At 39.0% G+C, this 27,661-nt stretch overlaps 1 protein-coding gene across 1 annotated transcript; it reads right to left on the bottom strand.

Annotated features, from left to right (window-relative positions):
- LOC148336732 (CD82 antigen-like) lies at window positions 1-26,094 on the bottom strand. Its single transcript, XM_088297257.1, has 9 exons — window positions 25,909-26,094; window positions 16,289-16,361; window positions 9,927-9,999; window positions 2,923-3,044; window positions 2,640-2,714; window positions 2,210-2,308; window positions 1,480-1,653; window positions 1,320-1,403; window positions 1-1,198 (listed from the first exon to the last, which is right to left on the bottom strand). Exons 2-9 carry the CDS (start codon window positions 16,349-16,351, stop codon window positions 1,121-1,123), a joined length of 768 nt encoding a protein of 255 aa, XP_088153383.1. The 5' UTR covers window positions 16,352-16,361; window positions 25,909-26,094; the 3' UTR covers window positions 1-1,120.
- Between the last annotated feature and the right edge of the window lie 1,567 nt (window positions 26,095-27,661).

A 27,661-nucleotide genomic window follows, 5' to 3' on the forward strand; every position in this document is an offset into this window, starting at 1 on the left:
TTGAGATCAGCAGAATTCTTTATTCAAGCACTCAAAAAGCTCAGAACAACGCTCCAACATGGCGTTGTGTGACATTGCAGCAAAACCATCTATTATGTTACGCCAGACAAGTTAAAAAAGTACCCGACTGTTCGACTTCATCCAATTGGAATAACTTTATTGGCAAAGGAAACAGAATAGAATGAATGTTATAAGTCCAAAATGACTAAAAGAGCTTCATGACCAGTCCGTTGACATTGTTACGAAAAAAGAACCCTTTGAGAACACCATTACAGGGTTAATGAAGGCTGTTTTTTTTACACTGCTTGTACATAGTATACATAACAAAAATAATACGTGTTCTCAGGTAGAAGTTAAAATTGGGTTACAAAAAAATTACAGTACAAACAAATTTCTAAATCATCTTAATATAAACCTAAACAAAATAAATTTTGCCCACTTTGCTCCTGGAAAGTTTAAAGTAAACAAGTCTATGTATGACCTTTATGTTCATTGGAAATCAGTTAAATGTTTTTCTTTTGTATCACATTATTTCTAATACAGCCAATAAGTTCTAAAAGAAAAGAAGGAAAAGACATTTTTGAAAGTACAACAAGCAACCAGCTTGCATTGATAAACATGGAAGTTCTTTAGGGCCAAGTTCACAGAAATAATAGATGAAATTATAGAAAAAGTAAACAGACACACAATACTGGTATAGTAAAACCATTTGGGGGATTTGACAGCTGCGTAATTCAGCTGCAGAATCTCAGATAGAAAACTTGTGGAAAAAAATCAAAACTTAAGAATGCCATAACCAACAAAGGACCAGCATTATTTTACCACACATTTCTACAATCTCACCCCTCCTTCTTTGTCATTCCCTTTTTTTCCAACTCCTGCCGCTTCCTCTAAACCAGTCAAAACCAAACTCTCAGATCAAAAGTTCAAAAGCAAAACTTTTCTAAAGTGCTTCAAGCAAAACTGGTTGGAGAAAAAAAAAAAACATACCTCATAAGAGGTTTTCAACTAAATGTAAAGCTAACACGTAAGTTTACATTTGGACAAAACATTGAACCTAAAATTGAGAGGAAAAATGCCTTATTAGCTTCAGTTCAAGCCAAACTTGGTGTGGTGAACTTTAGTATTTTGGCACTTTAGTGTAGTCCTCCCTGTGAATGTTCTTGCACAAGCAGATGGCCAGAATCATCCCCAGCAGCTGTCAGAAAAAAAGAAATCATGTGAAGAAATGGTTTGACTTTAGTGACTTCTAAATCAGCAGCACGCCTTTACTTGATACTACCACTAAGAATTTCAATTAGTGAGGGTGTCATGTGTACCTCAATAAAAGCGATTGCGATGCAGATTCCCAGGACAACCCCGATGTTGGTGAGGAGCCAGCTCTCTACGCTGACAGCACAACCCTGAAGAGAACACCAGAAGACGTCAGTGCCAACGACGGCTCTTATTTGACTCGGGAATACCCAAAAGGCGTGTTACCGTGTCGTATACGGGCCAGTAGGGTGTCTGAGCCTCACAGAATCCGCTCTCGGAGACGTTTCCGGTCGCAAGGGACATGTTGTGGCACGAGCACGGAAACAGAAGTTGAGAACTGTTGACGATCACCATGTTTCCATTCCAGTCGCTTTGACCATTCCAGCCGCAGCATTCCATCTGCAGACAGCAGGAATGAAATACAGTTCTGAAACATGTTTCCAAGATTCGCTTTGTGCGCATGTGATTTGTTCTCTCATGTAGGTCAATTATTTAGCTGGAAATAAAGTTTAATATCTGTTATTTCACTTTTGGCGCAATCAACTTTTTTGATGAGTAGTTAGTTGTGTGCCACGTGTTGTCCGTCCTTTCGCCTTAGTACCGAACTGTCATGCACAACATCTCCCCAAGTCCATCTTAGGGGGATAATTGACATCTTTTCCATTTGTCCTTCCTTTATACGTTAACTGGAATTTATTCTAATACAGGTTATCTTTAAGGCAAGATCTGCTTAGTCGAGCCATTATAACACTGCGGCGCTCTACAATTCTAGTCAACTTTCAGTTCAGGTTATTAGCCACCCTGAAACATTGTAAAAACCTCACTATTTGTTTGCAGCTGGCAATATATACAAATGGCATAACTAAAAACAATTACTGCCATGTGTTGGGTTGAAGGACAAGACATAGGGTTGAACTTGTCCAACTTGAGGGAGATGTGACTTTTAATCGCTTACATTTCTCTGAATGAAGTCCCACGCCTGCTCTGTGGTCGAGTTGTTGCCTGGATAGTTGTCCAAGACTTTGGATACAATCTTAAACATCTCTTCATTTAACTGCGGGGGAAAACAATTTACAGTGTTAATATTGATGTCAAAGGCAAGTTGCTATACAATGTGTCAAAGAATGTTTCCATATTATCACCCTTGTAAAATAATGGACCAAGTCATTTTTTTCTTTTCTCCACAAAACACCAAAAATTTCTTCACTATACACCAGGGGGCACTGCAAACCAATTTCTGTCTACGTAATTTGTGTACCAGTTGGTTTGATCGCCAAATTTGACTTGAAATGTACTCCTGAGTGAGTAGGTTTTGCTTCCTATTTGCATCATTTGTTGTTTACAAGAGTGAGAACAGGATACCACATAATATGACGCTCGCTTACCACACCCTTCTGGAAGTAGATGAGGACGCCAGCTACAATCTCAGCAATGAGGATCAACAAGAGGCAGGTGAAGTACTGAATGGCAGGGAGGAATGAATGCAACATAACAGATTAAACCTATTTGAAGCAATCAACAATTTAGTTATTTACAGACAGTTGTTGAGTTGAGCTTGAAATCACTTGATTTTTAATATCTTTGGTTGTTTTTTTTTTTTGCTCTAACTTCACAATCACAACATAATTGATATTGTCCTAATTTATCAAAATTAATCACTCCACTCACTATGCCAAGCAAACAGCGGATCTCATAAATCGCTCCCAAGCAGCCGAGGAAGCCCAAAAGCATGGCAAATGTGCCGACTCCAATCAGGATGTAGCACGCAGCCTTGACAGCTATGGAGTCATCTGCAAGGAAAGGACAAGTGCATAGGTGAGAAGTTGCAAAGTATTACAAAAAAGGGGGGTGCATCGGAAATATAAACTACAGCTGCTTACAGTGAAAATTTAACCGGACATTCACGAAACGATAATGCAGAGTATAATTGCGTCTATGCTTTTGACCTCTCATAGTAGTGTTCTTCGCAGTTTGCTTATTGTGGATTCACTTTTCTACCTTTAGCGCTCAAAGCGCTTCACACAATCTCCTAATCTACCCACTGATGACACACCATCAGGAGCAACTGGGGTTCAGTATCTTGCTCAAGGATCGACATGGTCACAATGTCCGGAGATCAAACTCACAACCTCTACGTTGGGAAACGACCACCCTACCACTGATCCACATCGGACCATGAAGAAAAGGTTGTCATGGCAACTAATTTTGGGTTTGCACAACAACAATTTATAAGAGATTAATCCACCAGGATTGTACCTTTGGCTACAATGCGACAAAGGTTTCTGGTTGACGTAAACCATTTTTAGATTAAAAAAAAAAAACTTGAACGTAGTTATTATGTATTGTTTCGTCGTCATCGCCACATTGTGCTGCCGGGGAGCGGCGCATACTTTCACAATAATTTATGAACACAGTTTATAATCAGCATATTGGTGTTTATTCTACATATTGCATTTTACTATTTAAATTTATTAAGTGTAACCACTGTTCAGTGCTAATATTTATTTATTTAAATTTTTCATGTACCATGTAATATACTAAATATCCTTTTGTTTAAAAATAAAATAGATTGTGTTCAGTGGGGAGGTGCTGTTCTTATTTATCCAAAAATTTAATTAATTGAAATTTCAGAGCAGCAATATTAAAACGGTGGTACTGCAATAAAACTGCAATATATTTGTATACAGTTCTCACCGTCAGAATCTAATTTTGGCTTATGTCTACTACTAAAGAGAATATTGTAGTTGGCAAAGCTTTGGATGGATGTAAACTGATTTCATTCTGTTTTGTAGAAATGATCAGTCCTTTGGTTGTGCGAAAAATAATGAAAACATGAAAAACTTCAATTGACCACTATTCTTGGATTCACCTCAAAAGCCCTTCTTGGCCAAAGGGCATTTCCAACTTTCAGGCAAGAACACGTTGACAGCAACTGAGTTTGGTAACAATGCTGAAAACCACAAACATTTTAGCAGTCAGGCAATTAAAAACCACAATCTAAATCTAAAAAAAGAAAAAGAAACAGAAAGGAACGGAAAATGGCAGGCGCCATTAAAAAAAAAACAACAAAAAAAAACATTGTTACCAATGCAGGCTAATCAACAAAACAAGTGACTAAATGGTCATATCAGAACAGTACAGCTAGACGTTAAAGCTACTAAGAGGCTTGCACAGTGCAGTCTAACTGATAGTTGTAAAACAGACGTTTTTCACAGTTGTTTTGAAGAAGTCTTGTGAGTTAAGAAACTGCAGCATAGGTAATTGTTCTTTTATAGGCACATCTGGATGCACCATGCAGTAGAACCTCACAGTATACACCATAGCACCGCATTCTCCTCCAAAATTTGTGATTTGTATAGCCATTCAAAATTATACCGGCATTTGCCTAAATCAGCCATCCCTCCATCATCCAAGCCGCTTATCCTCACAAGGGTCATGGGCATGCTGGAGACTATCCCAGCCGTCTTCGGGCAGTAGCCAGGGTACGCTCCAAATTGTTTGCCAGCCAATTGCCAAAAGGCTTGGCAAGAAATACAATTCTCAAGGTTAGCCCAGTAAGTCCCAAAACTTTTGAAACCAACATAAAATGAAAATAAATATAAAGACATTTCACAATAACGCAGTCACGAATGGTGTCGTGGTACCCTCGCCTGATTTGTGTGCGGGCAGCGTGGGATCGGTTCCCACTCAGTGTGTGAGTGCCCTGCGACTGGCTGGTGACCAGTTCAGGGTGTAGTCTGCCTTTCGCCGGCAGTCAGCTGGGATAGGCTCCAGCAGCCCCCGTGAGCAGGATGAGCGTTGTGGATGATGATGCATGACATAATGCTTATTCAAGGCTTCAGTGTGTGGAAAGATGCTAGGCATCAAATGTGTGAATGGAACAGAAGGAAAATGCAACAATTTCACATGATATTTTCCAAGGTCATTTTGCACTTGATAAAAGGAAGAGAGTGTTCAAGAACAAAGTGTTCACCGTGCAAAAGTTAGCATGATAAGTTTGGAGTTCTTCAGTTTTAGTCGTTGAATTAATTGAGCTAATTAGAAATGGGCTGATTTCATCGCGCACACACTGCCAACAGTGATTTCTTTGATATATCTGTTGAGATCATCTAACTCTTCTTATAAAGTGTGCCATTGAGCGTCTTTTCACTTACGTCCCCCATACAGTCTACTATACGTTAACCCTTTGCTGTGTGTCCTTCTTTCAAGATATGACTGCATCAATGACTAGCGTTGAGAAATGGGCGGACTCGTGCTCGCCGGCTCACTGGGAGGCCTCACCAGACCGGTGACGAGTGCAGTGGTGAGTAAGACAGTGAGCGCACTGCGCTGATGTGATGCATGTTGATGCTGGACAGAGGAGAAAGGGCCCAGTGTCTGAAGGGAGGACACCTGCAGCGACGCCACTCACAACAAATGTCCTCATCGCCACCCGAGACACCCACCACCAACGCATAGTGACACGTTCTCAGTTTCTATGCATCATCATCTGCAATTCCGCAAGTATTGTCATCATCGCTCCTCACGCTCCGATAGACGTACGCTAAAACAGGGAAATCATTTTGGAATGTTTGCTCGTGTGTTCTTGGTTAAGATAAGTAATAACTGATTTTACATCATGTCTTTCTCTGCTTTTCCTTTCTGAATAAACTCATTGACGTGCATTCTGGACAGATCCCCGCCAAATGTTGCCATTTCTCTTTGTTTCTAAATATGAAAACTTGTACTCATCACAGAATAGGGATTTTGCCGAATTATTAATGTATTATAATGCTGCTTCAGAAGTACTTTTACTGCTTATGAGTGTCATTATTTTTGCCTTATGTTGTTATGTGTTCATATGCGTAAAATAAAAATGGCAGAATATTTCAGATTTAAAAAGAGCCAATATCAGCTGATTAACTGGTCGGGCACTCGCTATATAATAAACTCAATTTATATATAATAAACTCAACTTCTGGGACCGTTCGATGTGGCACTGAAGTCTTCGGGAAAAAAGGTTGACCTTTCACAGACTATATGTGGTTTTATGAGAAAGTATTATGCCACGTGTAATAAACGAGCATTGTGTTTGTTAATTAAAAGTCGGAGCCTGGAGGTTTTGGTTAAAAAAAATATATTAAAAAATTAAGCGTTAGCTATTCAAAAGTAAATGCTAGCTAATTCATTTACAAACTGCAACCCACAAACAAACCTTCAGACGCTACCTGTTTGTGAGAAGGCTACATTAGTCTTAAACTTAATTTGTATTTTTTGAGGAAAAAGGTATTAAATTAAGTACTTAAAGAAACTTCAACAGGGCGAATGTTTAATGTTGCAGAGGCTGAAAAAAAAAAGAAAAATTTGTTTTCAAATAAATGGAGCACAAGTATTAACACAACCTTATTGGAGCTGAATACAATACAAATATTTGTCGTCTTAATTTGAGTGTGCACCCGGCTCATAAACATTTTACAATGTTTTCAATTTAGTTCAAGTAAACGTAAAGGGGAAGTCAACCCAAAACTTTTCTTAACAAAAACATGTTCGAGGCAGAACAACACGTTGGAATATTAAGCAGTCACATTTTGTCGCTTCTGTCGACTGAAAATGACATCACAGTTGCTTCAGATGATGTCCAATTGTGGCTCAGCTTCAGAATACAGGTGAGCCGAGATTGGTCATTACCTGAACATTTACCGTGATTAAAGTCATTAAAAAATTTTTTTTTTTTAAATCCTTCTCTGTGCCCTCTTTCTTTGCAAATATCCCAAGTTATAATGGAGACTCGCGGCCAATATGCGTATGTGCATATTTGTTTTTATGGCTACATTTATTAGCTGTTGTGGCTTTAAAACAGGTGTGAAATTATTCATTTAGCATGCCCACTGTGGATTGTAATTCCCAAGATGAATTGTGCAGATTTTGTCTATCTAAATAGTGCGTCTGAAACGCAAGTGCATACTAACCTGTAAAGCACTGCCAGCATAACGCAGGCCAAATGAGAGGAGGTTGGGAGGGCTTTTCCACACATAAACGTTTCTGAAATGTCGGCAAAAATTTGCGTGATGTATCGTAACAATTTTGGAGCTCTGACTGATCTAAAGGCTGACTTGATGCCAGGCAGAAGAAGCAATACGCCCCATCGCTGATAAAACTCCTTTCAACTAAGTATTTCCCTGCATTTGGGTTATTTCAGCGCACTGTATGAAAACTGGTGCTGGCTTCAACCAGGATGGGCCAATACTTGCACATCAAACTGACACACAATCGGGTTAAAGATAAATAACACAAAACATGGCTTTTATGTGGTTGCTGTCTTCCCCAAAACTATTATGTTGATCAATTTTGTTCAGTAACTCCATCTTGCATTTGTCTGCATCTTCCACTAACACTTCCAGTTCCATCACTTAACTTTATTTTATGCTTGTGGTGCTCTCCCAAATGTTCCAAAACAACTTTCACACATGTTGCCAACATTGAATGAAATGTGGCAAATCAGGCCCAAGATTGTACCTCGTGAGAATAGTTGACAATATTTTGGCACATGGGGATTTCGTAATCACGAGAAACAGTGGCCAACTAACAACAGCAAAGGAAAACACTAAAAACCCAGCAATTCTGCTGAAAATATATTCATTTGTACTTAGATAAAATGTATTTTATTGTAGCACCTTATGAACTCTGCTCAAGTGTGAAGACAAAAAAAAAAGGTGACCTTGCTCCAGTCTCTTTGTGCCTCTCTCTGTATCACAGGATTACAAAACGACATAGCACGTCTTTGCTAGACAACGCTTGCTTGAGAGGGAACAGATAACTCTCTATTAACTTTTGCACTGAAGGAAAATGGTGAGGCACTTCTTTGCAACCACCAGCTACGTTGCACTTTTAACTCTCTCCTTGCATGCAAGTTATTTTTGTATTCTTTTAAATCAAACTGCTTCTCTTAAAGTGCTTGTCATGTCTCTTGTTTATTAAAGCTCGTATCTCACTGAGCTGCAAATCTTTGCGCGTGTAGTGAATGTTGGTTTTTGGTCAGGGTTTGTTAAAAAAAATAAAAATAAAAGGGGTTGCAAAGACATACACACAAAAGTTTTAATTGTGAAACAGTTTTCGTTGTCGCAAAAAAATCCTGAATATGTTCAACATGTTTTTGTCTCGAAGTAATTAAGAAAATGTGTACGTTGTTTTTGGCTAGAACAAATTTTGAACATCTTCAAAATTTGATGGCGACAAGAAAAAATGTTTATGACTATTAAAACTGTTTGCATATGTCTTTGCAACCTTTAACAAACCCTGACAAAAAAAAAAACAACATTGCTAACATTCGTAAGCCTTCACCACTCAGTGAGCTAGCATCTGAAGGGTTGACAATTTCCCAGTGGGGCCAATAAGAAGATTCAAAAAGACCAAGACCAAGTTTACAAGAATAATCAACATTTTTTTAGGGTAATTTGAGTGCACTACATTTTTGTCTTTGGGCATTCGGACTACCCTACAAAATGAATTGACCACTATATAGTGCACTACTGTAGAAAGGGAATTGTGTGCACAACTACACGTTCAAACACAACCACCACTGAGTAATACAGTAGGCCCAACGTTCATTGGTACTGCAACACATGCAACCTGGATCAGATTCTGATCTGGTTGAAAATATCTGGCACTTAGCACCGCAAAAAATGGCACACTGTTGCCAGATGGCACACACAAGTGCAAAAAGCTTTCAGGACAAGTAGTGCATTGAAGCCAATTTGAAAATGGAAAGTAAACCAGAGGAGCAATGCTTATTTTTTGAGAGACAGCCATCAAAGAATGGAAAGATTCTTTGTATCGGGCCAATGTCTTTGTTAAATAAAACTTGGATACAACAAAAATAAAAATCTGCTACGCACGTGTCTAATAGTTCTATAAGATGGCATAAACCATAACAAAAATATTCACAGTCCAGTGAAAAGACTTCAGTAGTGTCATCAACCTTTTTCTAGGGTCACGGTTTATCCACAAAAGGTTTGTATCCTCATGCACAAAAGCTGAAACCATGATTATTTTTTTTCCCTATTTGTCTTCGAGATATTCAATGATACTTAAACATTCCAAGAGCCTGCAGCCAGACCTTGGCCTGTTTTCATTCTGCAAATCCTGGCTCCATTTGTGTTGGCCTACATTCTTCTATTTCAGACAACTCACTAGATCGGTGAAAAGCATACAATGGAAAAATATGTCCTTTTTGATTTAGTTGTTTATTTGAGATATTCCAAATGTTGGGTCTCGTGAATCTGACATTGAGTTTGTCTTTAACGTTTCCAGTTATGTTTCACTTTTAAGTTAAATAGTGAAACTGCTGACTTTGGAATCTAACCATGAACTGCTTGCAAAGACTCAAGAATCCATTTTCGCTCCGTACTAGACCACATAATCTTATGTTGTTTCGAAAGCATAGGTAGGAATATAAACTCCAAATTACAGAAACCCATTTAGAAACATTTTCTTTTGGCTTGCCACGGAAAGTCGGGTTTCTTTTTGTATGACTTGTATTATATTTATTCTTTTCGTTCAGGGATTGAAACAAAAATGTACTTTTTAAAATCAATTAAATGTGATATGGTAACTAACTAATTTCAAAAGAAGAAGCACTCAGTGAATTTATTCATTTTCACTACGACGTGCAATAGTTTGAATTTGGGACTTACTGAGCACAATTATGAAGCTCTGATTGTCCAGGAGTAGCCACAATCCAAAGCCCATGATGACGGCACCAAGAAGCTGAGAAGAAAATAAAGCATTAGTCAGGCATAATGTGGGTTGAACACATGCTATAAACTGCGGACGCAGCCCATCATTAGATTGTTCCGGTCAGTTGTAATAACAGCAAAATGTAGTTACTATTGACGTTGTTCAATTAAAAGGAAAAAAAAAAAATCTGAAATCTGTTCCAGGTTTAACTGTGGTAATCACAAATGTTTTCTTATCCTTGTTGACTTAAGACAAGAGACCTCAACTGGCCGTGACATACAAAACAAACAACATAATAAATTGCACCAAGAATGTGTACAAATCAGATTTAAAAGTAAGGATATACTATGTGCGGAGTGTACACGTTCTACCCGTGTTTGTGTGGGTTTTCTCCAGGTACTCCGGTTCCTTCCACATCCCACAAACATGAAGGGTAGATTGATTGGACACTCCAAATTGCCGCCAGGTGTGATTGTGAGCGCGGCTGGTTGTTTGTATTTGTGTGCCCTGCGATTGGCTGGCTACCAGTTCAGGGAGTACCTCGCCTACTTCCTGAAGACAGCACGCCTGTGATCGTCGCGACGATAAGTGGCTTGGATAATGGACAGATGGACAGATTATTTATTTCCGGTAGCAGATTAATGAGTAGGGAGCAAATAAGAAACATTAGGAAAATTTGTATTTTCCATATTTTTTTTCTGATGACTACACATGGCATTTTAGCATGGTTATGTAAGTAATAGAATACTTGTACTGTCCAACTTATAACTGCAATGAATTAAAATGTGAATTATTTGGAAAGAATACATTTTTGATGCGATAAGAGAAAAAAACGCCGGCCGTTGATTCAAGTCCTCACCAGCTTTCAAAACGAGCTAGTCAACCAACCTTTCCAGATGTTAACGGTTAACAACATTGCTCATCCCCACGCAAGTTTTTATTGGCTATCAAACACAAATAACACAGGTCACTGAAAACGTGTTCGGCTTTCAAAACCGACAAAGAAGGACTGGACACTGGCGGTATTGGATTGTATTCACTTGAGGACTAACTCATTACAAAGAAAAGTATGAGCGATCAAAAAGATTCCAACTGCTGGCTATTTACTCGGGGAAAAACTAGCAGGCAAGGCCCTACGTCTGCAATTATTAATTTCTGCAAATAAATATTTATTTGTATATCATCACAATTCAGCCACAGCTTTCCTACTTAAAGATCATATTACCAATATAATCTGCTAAACCACCAGGAATAATTTTTTTTTTCTCGCGGTTAAGGTCACATCATAGTCATTTAATCCAAAATGTAGTAGGATGATTGCGTGCATGGCAAGGGCGGGGGATTAAATCTATTACTGCAAAGGTTGCCTTCATAAGATTCATTTGGAAATGTCAAAATTAATTCAATCCAATTTGTCAACAACTATTCCAATTCTCGAGTAACCATTACAACCATTATTCAACTTAAAATCGTCTGTTTTCAGTCTCTGTGTTGCAAAGAGCATTGCGTAAGAAAAGAATGGCCACCAAGAAATACATTGAAACCTGGAGAAAAGTATCGTGAACAGAACAGAACTCAGAGCACATCCAACTTGGCCTCATGAAGCAGTTTGTCAAAGCACTTGATTGATCTGGAGCAAGGGTAGGGAACTCTGGTTCCCGGAGAGCCATATCCTGCCTGTTTTAAATCGCTCCTTACTCCAACACACCTGATTCCAATAATCAGAATCGTTTCAGGCTTCTACAGAGTTTGTTGATGAGCTAATTGTTTCTATCAGGTGTGTTTTGAGTAGGGAGCGACCTAAAACAGGCAGGATATGTCTCTCTAGGAACCAGAGTTCCCCACCTTTGTTCTGGAGACTATTTTGCCGACATGGGCGCAACCTTTCTTAGCCTTAACTTTAAAAAGAGAAAAACAGGCATATTTGATTGGCTTCGGCTCAGAACGTTTCTTAAGGACACTTGGTGAACACAATGACCACCGTTGAGGCTACAACTCGGAATGTAATTGCGAATGTGGTTCAAAACTTCCATGGCAATAAGACAGCTGACAATTATAGAGAGTTGGTGGAGGAGCTTCTTCTCAGCTTGCAAGAATGTGACAGTAGGATGAGCATTAAAATGCGTTACTTTCCAAGAACCTTGGAGGGAGCAAGTGAGGAGCAGGGCGAGCTTTCCATCGGGACATCATAGCAATGGAAGAAAGTTACCAAGGTCAACGGAACTGCAACATGGTGGCAGATTAATACTGATGAGCGATATCTCTTATGTAGTTCAGAAGAGATTGGCTACAAAAAAATATGTTGTCTTAATGTGATTGCTAATACTGCAAATCGTTTTAAAGTCACAGCATAACCTTTTGTGCGTTGTTGGCATGTTTTAGGGAAATTGTAAATTTAATTTAGTAAAAAAGACACAGAAAAAAAAACCAACGTATTTATACAGCCAAAAGACGCGCCGTATCAAAGGGTGCAGTACCAGTTGAGGGTGCTATTTCTGTATTTGAGACATAGATAGAACGCACCGTATCATTGGGCGCAAACAGAACCGAGCAACCGAGCAGTCGCGCTAGCGTGTTTTTAAAATGGCAGCGGGAGTTCGGTGGTACTTTATTTTAGCTTTTAACAACGTGCTGAAGTTGTCCTCATCCAAAAATGCACCAAGTCCTTGTCTTCTGTATCCAAGATAAACAGCTGGACACGTTCTCCACCAAACACGAGAGTCATTATCAGTCTGCCTCGCTGTCTTGTTGCCGCGCAGCCCCTCAGATGGGATGCCGACACAATGCCGGTGTGAGCAAGTCACTAATCACCAAAGATGTGCGGTCACGGTGTTGCATCAAAACTAAAACTATCACCCCAAATCAAATGAATAGCATAATAGTGTAGGCCCAGCAAAATTCCGCCTCCCAGCCTACCATACAATGCCTTAGTTTACATGCATGCACACTAAAACAGAAGATAGCGTGGCTAGCTGTTTTTAAAAAGGCAACAGGAGCAAAACTGAGTTTGGTTGTATTTTATTGAACTATTACCAATCTCTGTATTAAATCTGACATGTCTAAAACATTCGAAGAACAAAATTAATTCCTGGAGCAATATCAGTTTAAAATATTACCAGATGATCTTAAAAAAGATCTTGATAGCGATTTAAATATCGAAGAAATTTCAGTAGCCATTCAAAGCACAAAGAGTGGTAAAACTGGTGGAAATGATGGACTGCCCATTGAATTTTATAAAACTTTTAAAGAAAAATTACTTACCCCTTTATTGAATATGTATAATGGCTCGTTTCAAAGTGGGATACTCCCGCCCTCCTTACGCCTGGCGATTATAACGCTCATTTTGAAACAGGGGAAGCCCCCGATGGAATGTTCATCTTTTAGACCAATAAGTTTAATGAGCTGTGATACTAAAATATTGTGCAAATTATTGGCTAAGAGGTTGGAAAATCGGTTTTGTACAGAAGCGTCAGGGATTTCATAATATACGACGAGTCTTGAATATAATACATGAAAAGTACAATACTAAGGATATGGCAGTGCTGTCACAAGATGCCAGGCAGGCCTTTGATAGAATAGAATGGCCATAACTATTTAGTTTACTGCCGAGATATGGACTTGGTGCTAATTTTCTCCGATGGGTAAAACTGCTATATACTGGCCCGATGGCTAGTATATTAACAAATAACCTTGCTTCAAAGCCAATCACTTTAGAACACTCTACTAGACAGGGATGTCCTCTATCACCTATGTTGTTCATTCTTGCCATAGAACCCCTTGCGATGACGGTTAGAACGCATACAAGTATTGAAGGGATTAATCTAGGGGGGCAGGAACACAAAATATCAATATATGCCGATGATGTCATTCTTTTTTTAACAAACTTACGCAATAGCATTCCAAATCTTATTAGCTATATAGACGGATTTGGGAAACTATCTGGTTATGATATTAATTACTCAAAATCATCAATACTATTTCTAAACAAGGAAGAAAGGTCAAACTCAACCGTAAAAACCCCTTTTATTAACGCAAAAGAAGGATTTCTTTATCTCGGAGTGCAAATAACACCTTCAATTAAAACAGTGGTCCCTTCCAACTATGACCCTTTGATTGCAGAGATGAAGGAAACGCTGGATCGTTGGATGACTTTACCTATATCAATAATTGGACGGATTAATTTGATAAAAATGAATATACTACCAATGTTTTTATATCTATTTCAGTCAATTCCACTGCAACTGTCAAATGCATTCTTTAATAAGGTTAACAATACCTATAGCACATTTATTTGGAGTGGTAAAAAACCTCGGTTGAGATTGCGACTGCTCTACCTCCCATATGAACGAGGAGGACAACGGCTTCCGAATTTAAAATGGTATTATTGGGCTGCGCAATTGCGATCTATGGTGTTTTATTTTACAAATGAGATGAATCCATCATGGCTGTCGATCGAACAAGCCTCAGTGTCACTTCCCCTAATGATCTACTTTTACTCAGCAAACGATAAAACCCTAAAAAAGGAGACTAAAAACCCGTTTGTGAAAAACTCTATTGATATCTGGTATAAAGCACATCATCATATTAAAGACACTCCTCTAATTTCACGTTTTACCCCTTTGAGGGGTAACTTAAATTTTGTGCCTGGCAAGGCAGATGGGGGTTTTAGGATATGGACAGAAAAGGGTATTGGAAGTGTGGGTGATTTATATAATAACGGCATATTGCTTACATTTGAAGAACTTGTACATAAATATCAAATTCATAAAAAGCATTTCTTTAAATATCTGCAACTCAAACATTTCATATCTGCAAAATACAAAACGATCAACATAGAACCTCCCCTTTCAAATTTGGAACATCTGACACTTTCACATAGTGATGATAAAGGTTTAATTTCTGTGTATTACAACCTTTTGGTAACCCATGATGATGAATCCTCTATTGATAGATTACAGGCATGGAATTCTGATTTTGAGGAGGCTGTAACAGAGGAAGAATGGCACAGGGCATGCCTTAAAGCCCAGAAACAAACTGTCAATACTAGAATGAGACTATGACAGTATAAATGGCTGAAGAGAACATACATTACACCTGTAAAACTGAACTCCTGGTCTCCTGATATACCAGACACCTGTATTAAATGTGTAGAAGGACGGGGCTCCCTCTTTCATTGCGTTTGGGAATGTCCGAAAGTGCAAAAGTATTGGAGAGGAGTGGGACAGACTTTGTCAACTATAGTTGGAATTAACATACCCCATGTCGTGAAACTTTTTGTGCTGGGCATCTACCCCAAAGACTTTGTCGCTTGCACATAAACTACTACTTTGATTGACTTTGGATTACTACAGGCCAGAAGGCTTATTGCATTATACTGGGAAAAAAAATGGACGCACCTTCACTGGATCACTGGATAAAAGAATTGAGAAATAATATGGCAATGGAAAAAGGGGGAGAGCAGAGGAGTTTGAGGAAATGTGGAAACATTTGCAGAACTTTGTGGGCCAGTGGGGCACTCAACCACCTACTGTTCTATAACATAATGTGAAGCTGCCTGTTTTATTTTATTTTATTTGTTATTATTATTATTATTTTAATTATTTTTTTTCTGTTTTGTTTTCTGTTATTGTTGTTGTCATGTGTATAATGTGAGAAAAATCAATAAAAAAAAATAAATTAAAAAAACATGATTCGCTGGCTATTTTACGAAATTCGCTTTCCGTATTATGAATTTATTATGGTCTTATTTGTCTCCTTTTTCTTCTTCTCCATGAACGTGCCCAATGCAACTAAGTATGCACAGTTGGTGTTATACAATCGGGATTGTGGTATTGCCCACCAATTGTAATAGGGGGGGAGACGCGCTTAACGTGATGTCAGAATAAGGAAATACAGACACGCTTGAACGAACGACGCTGCCTCCCGTCTTTTTATACACAAACAGTTGGTAGTGGCGCTTTTGACATGTTCTGAGCCAATTTTTGTTGTTTCGTGAGTAGCTTCATCCCACGCATTCGTGGGTCGGACTAAAATCAACCTCCAGCCTTTGTTAATCAAAGCCTTTTTTTAAATTTCTTCTTGACTCTTTCTGAATGGGGGTAAATTCTAAACACACTTTTCATATTCTACAAGGTAGATTTATAATGAAGTTTTTAATTTAGTATGGCTTGATTCATATCATAACATTGGCAAACTGGGTGGCAAGTCATTTGGTAAAGGTGGCAGCGGCCACCCTGTAAAAATGTTTATGATAATTCATTTTTGACTGTGTAAAAATCGACATCAATTCATATTGTTAAGTTTAAATAATCATACTCACAAAGAAAATGAGGTTGAAGAGGAACAGGAAGTACTTGATCGCCGTCACGCAGCCTTTCCCCATGATGTTATATCTGTAAAGGTGAGAGGGCATGAGTTTAATTCTACAGGAAATGTCGGACATTGTTTTGGTGATTCAAAGTGCAGAGCAGTGAGTAAAGATACAAATACTAGCATACACACACACACTCGCACATACACGCGGTGTCTGTATCACGGTATCACGTTATCTGAACGAGTTCTTAGGCGTTCAGCAAGAGGAAAGCAACTTTGGATAAGAAGGAAAAAAAATATACACATGAATCAATGTGATTTTAATGAATGATAGTTGTAAATGAATTTGAAGAGGATCTGATTTGAGGGATAAGCCTCACTTGGTTTAGGCTAGTTTTGTCTTGTAACACGTGAAACATGTCTGTGCGAGTCTGCTAGACTAAAGTATGCAAACAACCAACACAGGCCACTACAGGGCATTGGTTTTAGTTGAAGTAACCTCAAAGCTTGTACTTTGTCTGAGAAAATAATTTATGAACATATTTTAGAATATAAAATAAAATGCTGGAGGGCCTTGACTGCAGCTACACAGATTTTTGACGGCGCTACAGACACACTTAGCATCGGCGTAGTACCATCCCTCCCACAAAGGGTGCTGTTGATTTCATTTAATCAGTTTGATTCAAGTCAAAATAGCTGACAACGAAATTTGGTTTGCAAAACTGTACAGGCATTTTTTAAAGAAAAATATTGTGGTTGTTGCACTACAAATCAAGGACGGCCTTTGTTTTGAGACAATTTTGACACCAACTTATCTAAATACAGTGCATTTTCTTCTTGATATCCCGTACAGCTTCTCTATTTGCAAAATATAAAAACATTTTGCAACAATGAGTCAAATTACAGCCAGCAAAAAATGTAACTCCCCACCAACTGTCATGTTAATCCGCTTCTAATGGGGCTCCGACAAGCCTGTCTGATCAGGACTGGGTGACTCAAATCTGCAGGATTAAATTTCCAAAACCAGTTTTAACTCAAACTGTGAGCACAGACGGAGGCGTGCCCACGTTGCACACAACCTATTCCCTGTGCACGCACGGTGTTTGTGGATTAAAATGAAATAAATATCAAGCAAATGATATATAAAAGTAAGGAGACGCATTTGCAGTACAAAGGAAAATGAGTAACTTTAAATCTCACAAGATTCTACAATCAGAATTTTTAAAATCGCCACAACAAATGAGATGAGCAGAACATCAACCAGTGCACTATGCAGCTCTCTGGCAGCAAAACATGAACACCCTCAGTCTGTTTTCCAAAACATGTCACCATCACATAAGCCTCCGGACAATAATGGCCGTATACTCGTCAATAAATCCATAAAAATGTGGGTGAAATATGGAGGCCTTTATTCAGTTATCCTGCGGCAGCAGATTTGAGGGTCACGCACTTGACCCATATTGCCACCAGTGAAAATGGGTTACAGTTACGGTGCGCTACTGTGCCACTTTATTAACTGGTGGTTGTTTAAAGTAAAATTCCATCGGATGTGAATACCATCAGGTCGGGTTCCTTTCAAATTGGTGAGGCTGAGCCGACCTATCTTCAATGTGCCTGCTCAACAACACTAAACACCTCTGATGACTCACGTGCGTGTCATTGCTGATTCACGAGCATGTCTCAGAAGACATACCTTTGGGATTTCAATACCCGCAATTTGCCATACATGCCTATGTTAACTTCCTGGACCATACTCTCATTTGACAATTTTGGGCACTGCATATCCACTCCCATCACACACCAGCATGGACTGCATGACCAAGCAGCCAAACAAGGTGAAAACAAAGGGATTATACCTTAGAGGTAAATGTTATTACGATGTCAAAATTGAAAGGGGATAAATTTTGTTCCATGGGGAGATCTTAAAGGTAAACGGGATGTCATTGTATAGTGCCGATCTCTTCTCCACTTACATAGGCTGAAGCGGGCAAGAGCACATAAACCCCGACTGCTTATATTTTGGACATTTAGCTATACCAATTTTTTGTTTTGGGAGCCGGCAGCCAGGCATGGATGTTTAGTAGGGAGGACATGCACACTACACTGCTTCTTTGCTGATCACGGTTAGCACATGCGGGGCAGAAAGCACTAGTCGGGATACAGAGACTGAAGTGGGAATGAATTCCAATTCGGAAAATAACAGCCGAAATGATCCGTTCCGATGCGGCTCCACTCGGCTCTTTGCTGAAACTTTTTGTTTACTGAACATTGACACTCCCGAAGCGACCCAGACTAAAGGCACATGCATCTCCGCAATGCGCACCGTTCCAGAAGACAACCCCACTGTTCGAGGTCAATATCTGAAATCAATGCCCACCCACTCTCACAGCAAAGCCAGCAGCTGCAAGCGGTGTTGGACAACTCCGCGACATGAAGATGCAAGATGGACAGAAAGGCGCTAATTTTATTGTGCTAATGCCTTTTATTAATGGCCTGAAGCTAATTGTTGCTATTAGCCGTGCCGTTATCCTAATGTCTGCAGGGGAAGGAGGGAGGGATAAAGATCCTTGCCCGCTGCCAGCTACCGTCTGCCTCGTTCGAGTTGGCACAACTTCAGCATCGCTAAAGTTCTGAAATAAAAGCAGTGGACCAATGGACCATCCTGGCTGGATGATCCCTTTAAGGAAAGAAAATTAAAATTTTAACACCATCCATGTGAAATTCTGACCTTTCTATGGATCCAATGAAGAAGCGTTGACAGATGGCTTTGGCCTGAGATGGAGAATTGTTATCAGCCAGCTGATCAACTAAATTAATTTGAGGGCCATTTAGCGCCAGCAAAATGAATGTATCCCCGATCAAATCAAGCAGAGGGTATTAATTATGTATTGAATCCATCTGTTTCTTCGTTGGTTTCCACACTTGTTACAGAAAATTCTTGAGGGCTTCTTTGTACATAAAATTCCAATGGAAAACAATGTGACTTTGCAGCAGTTGCATATTCTCAGTCAGTTCATGAACAAAAAAAAAAAAATCCTAAAATGTGTTACTCATTTAAGAGATGCCAAGGATTCTCTCTCTCGTGCACACGCATGCACGCACGCACACGCACATGCGCACACACACACTAATAAGTGAGAGCTGTTTCGAACATTCACAAATGTCATTTGAATAGTAAAGATCCGTTCATGAGTATTTTAAAAACCAGTAGCCACAATCAAGACAAATTGCTCTCTAGAGTAGCTATTCTGATAAACACGGAAAAAGAAAATGTTTGACTCAAATAAGGCACCAAAAGGAAAAGTGCTAATAAGAGAGAAATCAAACGGTGTTTATCGTTATAGGTACACTCAGACAGATAAGTGTGTCGAGAACTTTAATTTTATATATTGCATGTTTTATTGACTGTTTTTTTATTTATTTAGTGTAGTTCTGCATTGCAGTCATTGTCGCTGCACAGAACAATAAATGACATCCTATTACTCTGAGCACTACATTACTGTTTACATTTATTGCATTATGACTCAACAGTATCACATAAGCCAGTCGTACAAGTTGGACCAAAATTAGTTCGGATTTTAAATTGGTGTTGATTTATTATGTTTTCTACACCATGGAAACTATGACTCACACTTGAACTGACAACGTGACTCGGAGCAGCCAAATAAGCATTTTAAATTAACAATACAATACTCCTATGAACTTGCAGAACATTCTGTTGCAGAGAGCTAACACGCGACAAACTGAATCAGGAATCCATCTGTTTAAAGATTGGCATGGATTCCTGTCGTGTCCCGATATAACATTTGCCACTTCAGAATCGATACCAATATCTCAGATTCCGATATCATCCGATACGATATCAGCAGGAATGATACATGCTGTAATTAATTTTTTTAGTATGAATCGTTAGAAGAGACTTGATCAAGTTATACTATTAAACCAAATAACAATAGTCAGCAATGGTAGTGATGAGAATATATGACCCATTTATTCCAAACATGGGGTGCATCAGACTATTAAAAGGATACATACAGTGACTAGTTGCCTGTTATTAAATGCAGTTAGTAATGTAATCAAAGTGCCATAATATTAATGTCACTTGAATACTTTTATTTACTGACATGTTAAAGAAATTAATACAACCAAAAACAAATCAATATGATGTTTATTTGTATATATTTCTCATTTTTTTATCATTTTATGGCTGTTTAATATGCATGGTTTTGGAATTCTGGAGGAAGCATGAGCACCCACAATTTAAATCCCAAACACAAAAAAAGTGAAGGAGAAATAACCTCTCGTGAGCCATGCAGCAGGGTCAGACAGAAAGACAGACAAGTAGATAGATAACTACATTTGGTGAGGGAAAGTAGATTTGGTAACTTCATAAAGTTGTTCAAACATTTCCACATGGCCAGTTTGTAAATTTATAAACGGTAGATTAGAGAGATTGGCTTCACACACACCTCGACCACCCAATCCACCCCCCCCTGAGCTTGTCGTGCACACTCGACAAAATGGCGCGCCCCATGGACGATGGTGCCCGATGCAAAGTGCTGTAAATACAGTTGAAAAGCAAAAGGCACGGCCGTTCGTCCTCACACTTCTTGCTCCGACCCCTCGGGCAGCCAGCCACCTGAAGCCTTCACCCCGGAGGTGGACCCACAACTGTCGTGCAGGATGACAAGCGAGGGGAGCCTGTGCGATGAATTTCATTCAAGTGAATGACAGCAGTGCGCACGCGTATGATTTTATTTACTTCTTTTTTTAAGCACAAACTTCAATATTTTTTAATAAATATGGTAACTCCCAAACGCTCCTTCACATCGGGCTATGCACGCTCGCTCTCGATGCTGCTGGATAAAAGAACAGAAGCCAATTTTTTAAAGGACTGCTTGTCAATAAGTGCTAAGATCGGACATTTCGGATGAATTCCGATAAAATCCAAGACAGTTTTTTTTTATTTATTTTTTTTTACTGATATTGGAATATAAACCGATACAAATTAGCGGATCGAAGTACCCCTTTTGAAAGAGATCATCCAACCAGTCCATTTTTTAATAAGATCAATTAATTTATCTTTTTCTCAGGGAAAATTATTATTATTAGCTTGTAGTTTATATTTCTATTCATTTGTTTTGGGACAAACCATACAAAACTAAGACTCCTGGTAATGAGCGTATTGGCCACACCTCTCTCCGCTCCCTCCATGTCTTGGTGGGAGTCACGGCAGGGACTGATCACAATTTGTCCATTCAAAATCATTGATGATACGTTGCTAATAATGTCAAACTAATAGGACGAACTAGGCCCAAAATCTATGTGGATATCTCAACTTGGGCCCACTTCAACCTCTGAAAACATCCCAAAACGATTCACCTTTCCATTGCTGACTTAAAAGAGAATGAGGGAATGAGCATATTATGTGCAGATCCTGTCATGTCTTCTCTGCTTTCTTTAACAACTCACCAATATACGCAAACGCAATTGCCCTCTGAGACTCGACAAAACTTTAGCAAAGTCAAATGCCCGAAACATAATCAATCAGGGTTCACGTGCACATTCTTGCTCTTGTCAGCTTTAGTAAGTGGAGATAGGCACGGTATTTTGGATTTTGTGGAAGTGATCACATGAGCTCATGTTTGATGTCAATAAGTCCAAACTATCGTTCAGAACGCTTTTATACTTTCACAGGTAGAAGTGGACAAGAGTAGTCATGTGCATTTGCATTTTGGTGGCGATCGGTCGCCGTTTTAGACAACAGAGTTGACAAAGCGAGCAATATTACAACGCTTGCCTTTCTACTGAGACAGAAAAAATAAGCAGAGCTCTAAAAGGGGGAGTGTCAATTTCTCATAAATCTCATCACAAAAAGCCCTTAAATCACTACAGGGTTTTTCAGGGGGGTGAATTTTAGTACTGATGTCATTTTTACACGTAAACCTCTGATATAAGCATCAACGTTAACGTCAGTCAAATCTCCCTAGGAGGCGGGACACCTTCGATTGACCAACTGTCAGTCAGAGTGACAACACAAAGAATAACGCAAGAGAACACACATTATGGGGGGGGATTTTGGCCTATATTAAAATATTATAATGTGCTATGTGTATTCAATAAACAAATCCCCTTTTTTTAACTAAAATACAAAAATCTCACAATACACATCAGTAATGATTATCAAAGATGTACATTGTAAAAATGAACAGAGCCGAGTACATGACCCTTTTTTGCCGGTCCGTCTCCCGCCCTCCGGCTACGGTCTGGGTAACCTTCCGGCCTCAACCCTCCGACCTTATTCATAAAAATTGTCGGCCCGCGTGTGTGCGTGTGTGTGCGAATTAACTTATGCCGATTTCAGACTACACCAATGTAGTCCAATTTTGGTCCAATGTAAGCTGTCTTGACGTAAATCTGTTGAGATGTCGTTGTTTACGCGCTCTAAAATGCCAGCATCCTACAAGAGGCCAACTTGTTTCAAACTATTTGTAACTTGTTTTTCATCAAGTTATGATCGTTATCGTTGCAGACCTTGCCGATTATCTGATCATTTGAATAAGGAGAAGCTAAGCACAAAGACTGCGTGAAAGCATTTTTTTCCAACTTTCTTCCAGAAAAAAAAATAAAAGTCCTCAAGCATTTGGCTTCAATGTATTTGGAATGATCACATCACCAACTTGCACAGATCTTTTAGCCCCGCCCCACCAGCCCCCACCCAAAAAAAAAAAAAAAAAGAAAAGTTGAGTCAATTCAAAGATGAAGTTGCTGTTTAGTAAATCAGTTCTTGAGCTAACTGGTATTCATAAAACAATTTAAGTGAGCAAAAATATCAGAGCAAGATCGATAACCTTCACATGCAGAATTTGTGCCTCGTCCTGGACGAAAACAAGGCAGCATGCAAAGACACCGATAAACAACTAGTCACGTCTTCTCCCCACCTGACGACAACTACACGCACACACACGCACACACACAAAATAGTACAGCACACAGTCTCCCGCCCACCCTGACTTGTCACCGACACAAAGGCAGCTTTCACGCACTATTCTCTCTCAAGTAACAAAAGGGAGAATTTGAGACGCAGAGGGCTGCTTCATCCGGACATCTCCTCTTCTCCAGAAAACAACAGCAGATGGTTGAAAGATGCAAATTTCCACAGCGAGACCTGACTCCGCCTGATGGGCCATTTAGTCCACATTTTACACACCATAGGATTATATTTCCGAAACTATGTGATATGACATATGTTCAAGATTTAAAACAATCAGTTACAACTATTTAAGCAACATTATGTAGAAACATCGAGATAGCAACTTGGCAGTCATTGGTAAGTTGACATGGCGACCACAATCACACAATTATATTTGACTTACACTCACCTTAACTTGTTTACAACATAAGATAAATATTTTATTATAGACTGGTCACCTCTTGATAAGTCGTCAGAAAATTGACGATTGATCATAACCTATTTGCTGTTAAGCAAATACTTTACAGTCCCTTTAATGTATCGAATTTGAGTTGTAGTTTCATATGTGGTTTGAATAAATCTGAATGACAATGTGAAGGTGTTTGAAATCTGACAACAAGCAAAACACACAGAATGATTGTGCGCGCTTAGTGAACTTGACCTCTAAAGCCCCCAGTAAACTCACTTCAGTGACACCATACGGAAAGCAGCTTAAGAAAACTATTTCACAGACTGAAAAAAAGAGTTGAAATGGAACCAGGCAAAAGAGAAAAATACTTAGACCGCATGTGTTAATTAGTAATAATAGCTTTGGGCTTCTAAGTAGATCAGTTGCCACAATTTCGATGAGGCATCACCTAGCTTTTTGAAACTGCGTGCTAATTCTTGGGAAGTGATAAATACGAAAGTGGACCATTTTTACACACTTCTGAAATAACACATTTTCATTTCATTCGCCAACATGTTATTAACACTTAATGTACTATCTATGAGAGGACACAGGCAGAAATCAATCGGAAACTAAATTGTTTCGTAAAAGTAAAAGTAAATTCTTTTATAAATCTCGGCCAGTGTTCAAATTTCATTTTTTTCTTGAATTATTATTCCAATGAATTTCAATAGGCGCCAAAAATGGGATGGCTAGAGTTAGCTTTCATTCAAACAATAATTATTCAAATTGATTTGCTGACAATCACAATAGCAGCTGTTCATATTTGACTTCATGAATTCATCCATTCTCTATTTTATTTTCAAAACAAATGACAGCAACAATCTAGAGCAATTCTCTGCTTACATATGTTCTGTTAGTTGGTGAGGAAAATTGTGAGGAGCAGCTTGAACTATATTAAATCCACAAACAGCCTCAGGGCAATTCCACCAAACAGGGGAAACGGGTTATGGACTTGTGCAATGCCACAGTCAAGGCTCTTCTTCTTAGCAGTTTAGCAGTGCAGTGGTTTGTGGACTATTGTGGTGAACTTTTAAACGAGGAATCAGATTAAACTCATCTTTCTACAGAGCGAAGGCTGCATCCAAAACTTAACCAGCAACAGCTGTGAACTCTTGCAAAGCGTAATCCATACAACATCTCTATTTGCAGGATATGGAAAGGTAATTAAGGTCACATTGGTGGGAAGGAAACCCTGATTTATTGCCTCAGATGTTGTGTAGAGTACGATGCCGTGGCGGAGAGGGTGCCACGGGAGGCCCAGGGGTTTGCCGGGAAAATTTGGGGCTTAACTGTGATGCCATCATTCCTGATGCTGACCCACATTTCCATCTGCACCCAGCTGGGCCTCATAACCACTCAACATTCCGCTATTAAAGGGGCACAAATCAGTCAATAGGACTAAAAGCTCTGCTGGTGTGACAACAATAAAGATCGATATTGTATTTGTATAACATGTTGGGGTATTTGGCATTTATATAGCCTGGATTTCTTAGGAGGATTTGGTTCTCTGAATGAAATAATGATGACAAATATTACCCTTTTAAAATGTTAGTTTAAACTAAGAGACCACAACCACTGTATTGTTGGTATATCAAGGAAAATGGAAACATTAAAATGTATAGTTTATATGGACGTATGTTTTGATTGTAAATGTCTCATTAAATAAAAGTTTAAGACAACAAGGTGTCTTTCTTGACACACAAACTTCACTCCTGAAGTCTTTTTCCTCAATGTGTGCTACTACAGTATTTAATCAACGACAGGGCTCTAGATAAACCATTTCTGCTTTTTCTTCTGTTTCTGTATTTTACAAAAAATGGTAAAGTACAATTCATATTTCTGTGGCAAGTTATTTGTCGACAACTCAGTTTTTTTACATACAATTGTCAAGGTTCTTTTAAAAAGGAGAAAGAAATATTCTCAAGGGTAACCGAGAAGAGAAGGTAGACCGCTAAATCAGTAGAGGCAAATGAAAAGTCTATTAATTTTGTCAACACGCGCCACATCACCATTCCTAAAGGCGCCATGAAGCGATGCAAAGAAAGATTGTTTTAAGAAAGTTTGCGTTTCACGCGCTGACCAACCTGTACAAATAAGTCAACGTGTACCCTTCATGTTAGTGCACGCGTTCAAAAAAAAAAAAAAAAGACACGTTCCGTGTTCAAGACCCACAGAAAGTCAGAGAAGAGGCTTGGTTACTTACTGATTTGGAAGAAGCGCAGAGAAAAGTTGTAGCAGTTGAGTTTGTGTAGCTGAGAGTTGTGTGCGGCTCCTGTGAGCTCTGAGCAGACAGTTTGACCTCCTCCACCACCACCACGGACGCCGACAACAATTTAGTCGCAGTCAGGGAGGCTCAAGATGGGTCGACAGCAGGAGAATCTCCTCCTCCGGTCCCCCCCATGTGGCAGATATGAGAATTAGCAAATCGAGCACCCTCCTTTAACCCTTAAATCCCCGCAACGCCACCATGGCACACAAAGCGGATTTAAAACACGTCTGTTGGCACAAAAACGCACGCAGTATTTGCGCTTTGTGAGCATTTTTGTGCCACACGTAAAATGCATATTTATCCCCTTTTAATTCATCAGGAGAGGGAAAAAGACTTGAAAAAATAAGAATAAATACTGTTTTATTTAGGAATTCATTCACTTATTCCCTCGTTCCTAATCACTGTACAGTATAGGGATTAGTAGAGTATAGAAAACTCACGCACGCTCGTGGGCGCGCGCGTGCACAAGTGCGCGCACAAACATGATTGTATCTCTTACTCACTCTCATATATATATATATATATATATATATATATATATATATATATATATATATATATATATATATATATATATATATACATATACATGCAGCTATTAGTGAATGAGTGCTTTATTGCGATTAATTTTGCAAATAGCTGTACTCAATTTAATGGTATAACATGTTAATTTGTCTGTTATTTATATGATCAATATTTATTTCAGAAAGATAAGCCAGCATTGATCCGGCACATTGTAATTTGCAAAGTTGTGAACCCAAGCATTGTTCAAAAACCCATTTCACTGATGGGTGAACTATATAGAGAACTAGCTCAAAATCCTTGGTGATTAAGGGAGTTGGAAATGATTCTAAAGGTATGCATTTTTGTTCGTCTTATTCTTCCTCATGTTTTGTGGAAGTGTGCTAAGGTCAAACTCAAGTACCGCATTCACCCATGTTATTTTTTGTGGCCCACTTGAGCTGAGTCTGTGTATGGATTTCTTAAAAAAAGATGTCTATAGTTCAGAATGTATCACCAAAGTGTGTGATTTTTTCATGTATTTTCAAACATTTAACAACTTTTTGTTTAAGTATTTATTTTACGATAAAGTGTGTAGAATTTAAAGGGAATTAAACTTCATCCAACCTTTTTGTTGGAACAAGTCACATTAAGAGACAAACTGAACCCGATGAGAGCAAGGAAAACTCCTAAGAGACCTTGAAGAGACCCGAGACTTGGTGCGGGGTGGCCATCAGCCTCAGTTGGGTTTAGAGAGGGATGCCATAACTGCCAATACAATGTCTACAACTCGCACATCACAGAAATAAGACCACAAATATTTGACACCGGTCGCATTCAGTAATTGAAGTAAAATGAAAAAAATATCAGAACTGTCCATCCAACATCCGACACACAAAAAAGACAGTAATTCACAGAAGTAGATGACCTAACAATAAATCAGCCCTGACCTGAAGCATTATCAAAGCAAAAGTATTATTTTTTTTGCTCTTAAATAGTCAGAGACTGTCTGCCTCTGTGACCACACCTGAAAGATGGTTCTACTTCCTGTACTGTTTTTCAGATTCGGGTACCCTTAAGTACATCCATCCATTCATTCTCGGGCAGTGGGCGGGGTACACCCTGGAATGGTTGCCAGCCAATCTCAGGGCATCAGTCGCAACGTGCTTCATTTTTAGGGTGCTCG

Source organism: Idiotropiscis lumnitzeri, chromosome 5 (assembly GCF_059441095.1).
Source record: "Idiotropiscis lumnitzeri isolate Australia: NSW breed Sydney's pygmy pipehorse chromosome 5, RoL_Ilum_1.0, whole genome shotgun sequence".
Lineage (NCBI taxonomy): Eukaryota > Metazoa > Chordata > Actinopteri > Syngnathiformes > Syngnathidae > Idiotropiscis > Idiotropiscis lumnitzeri.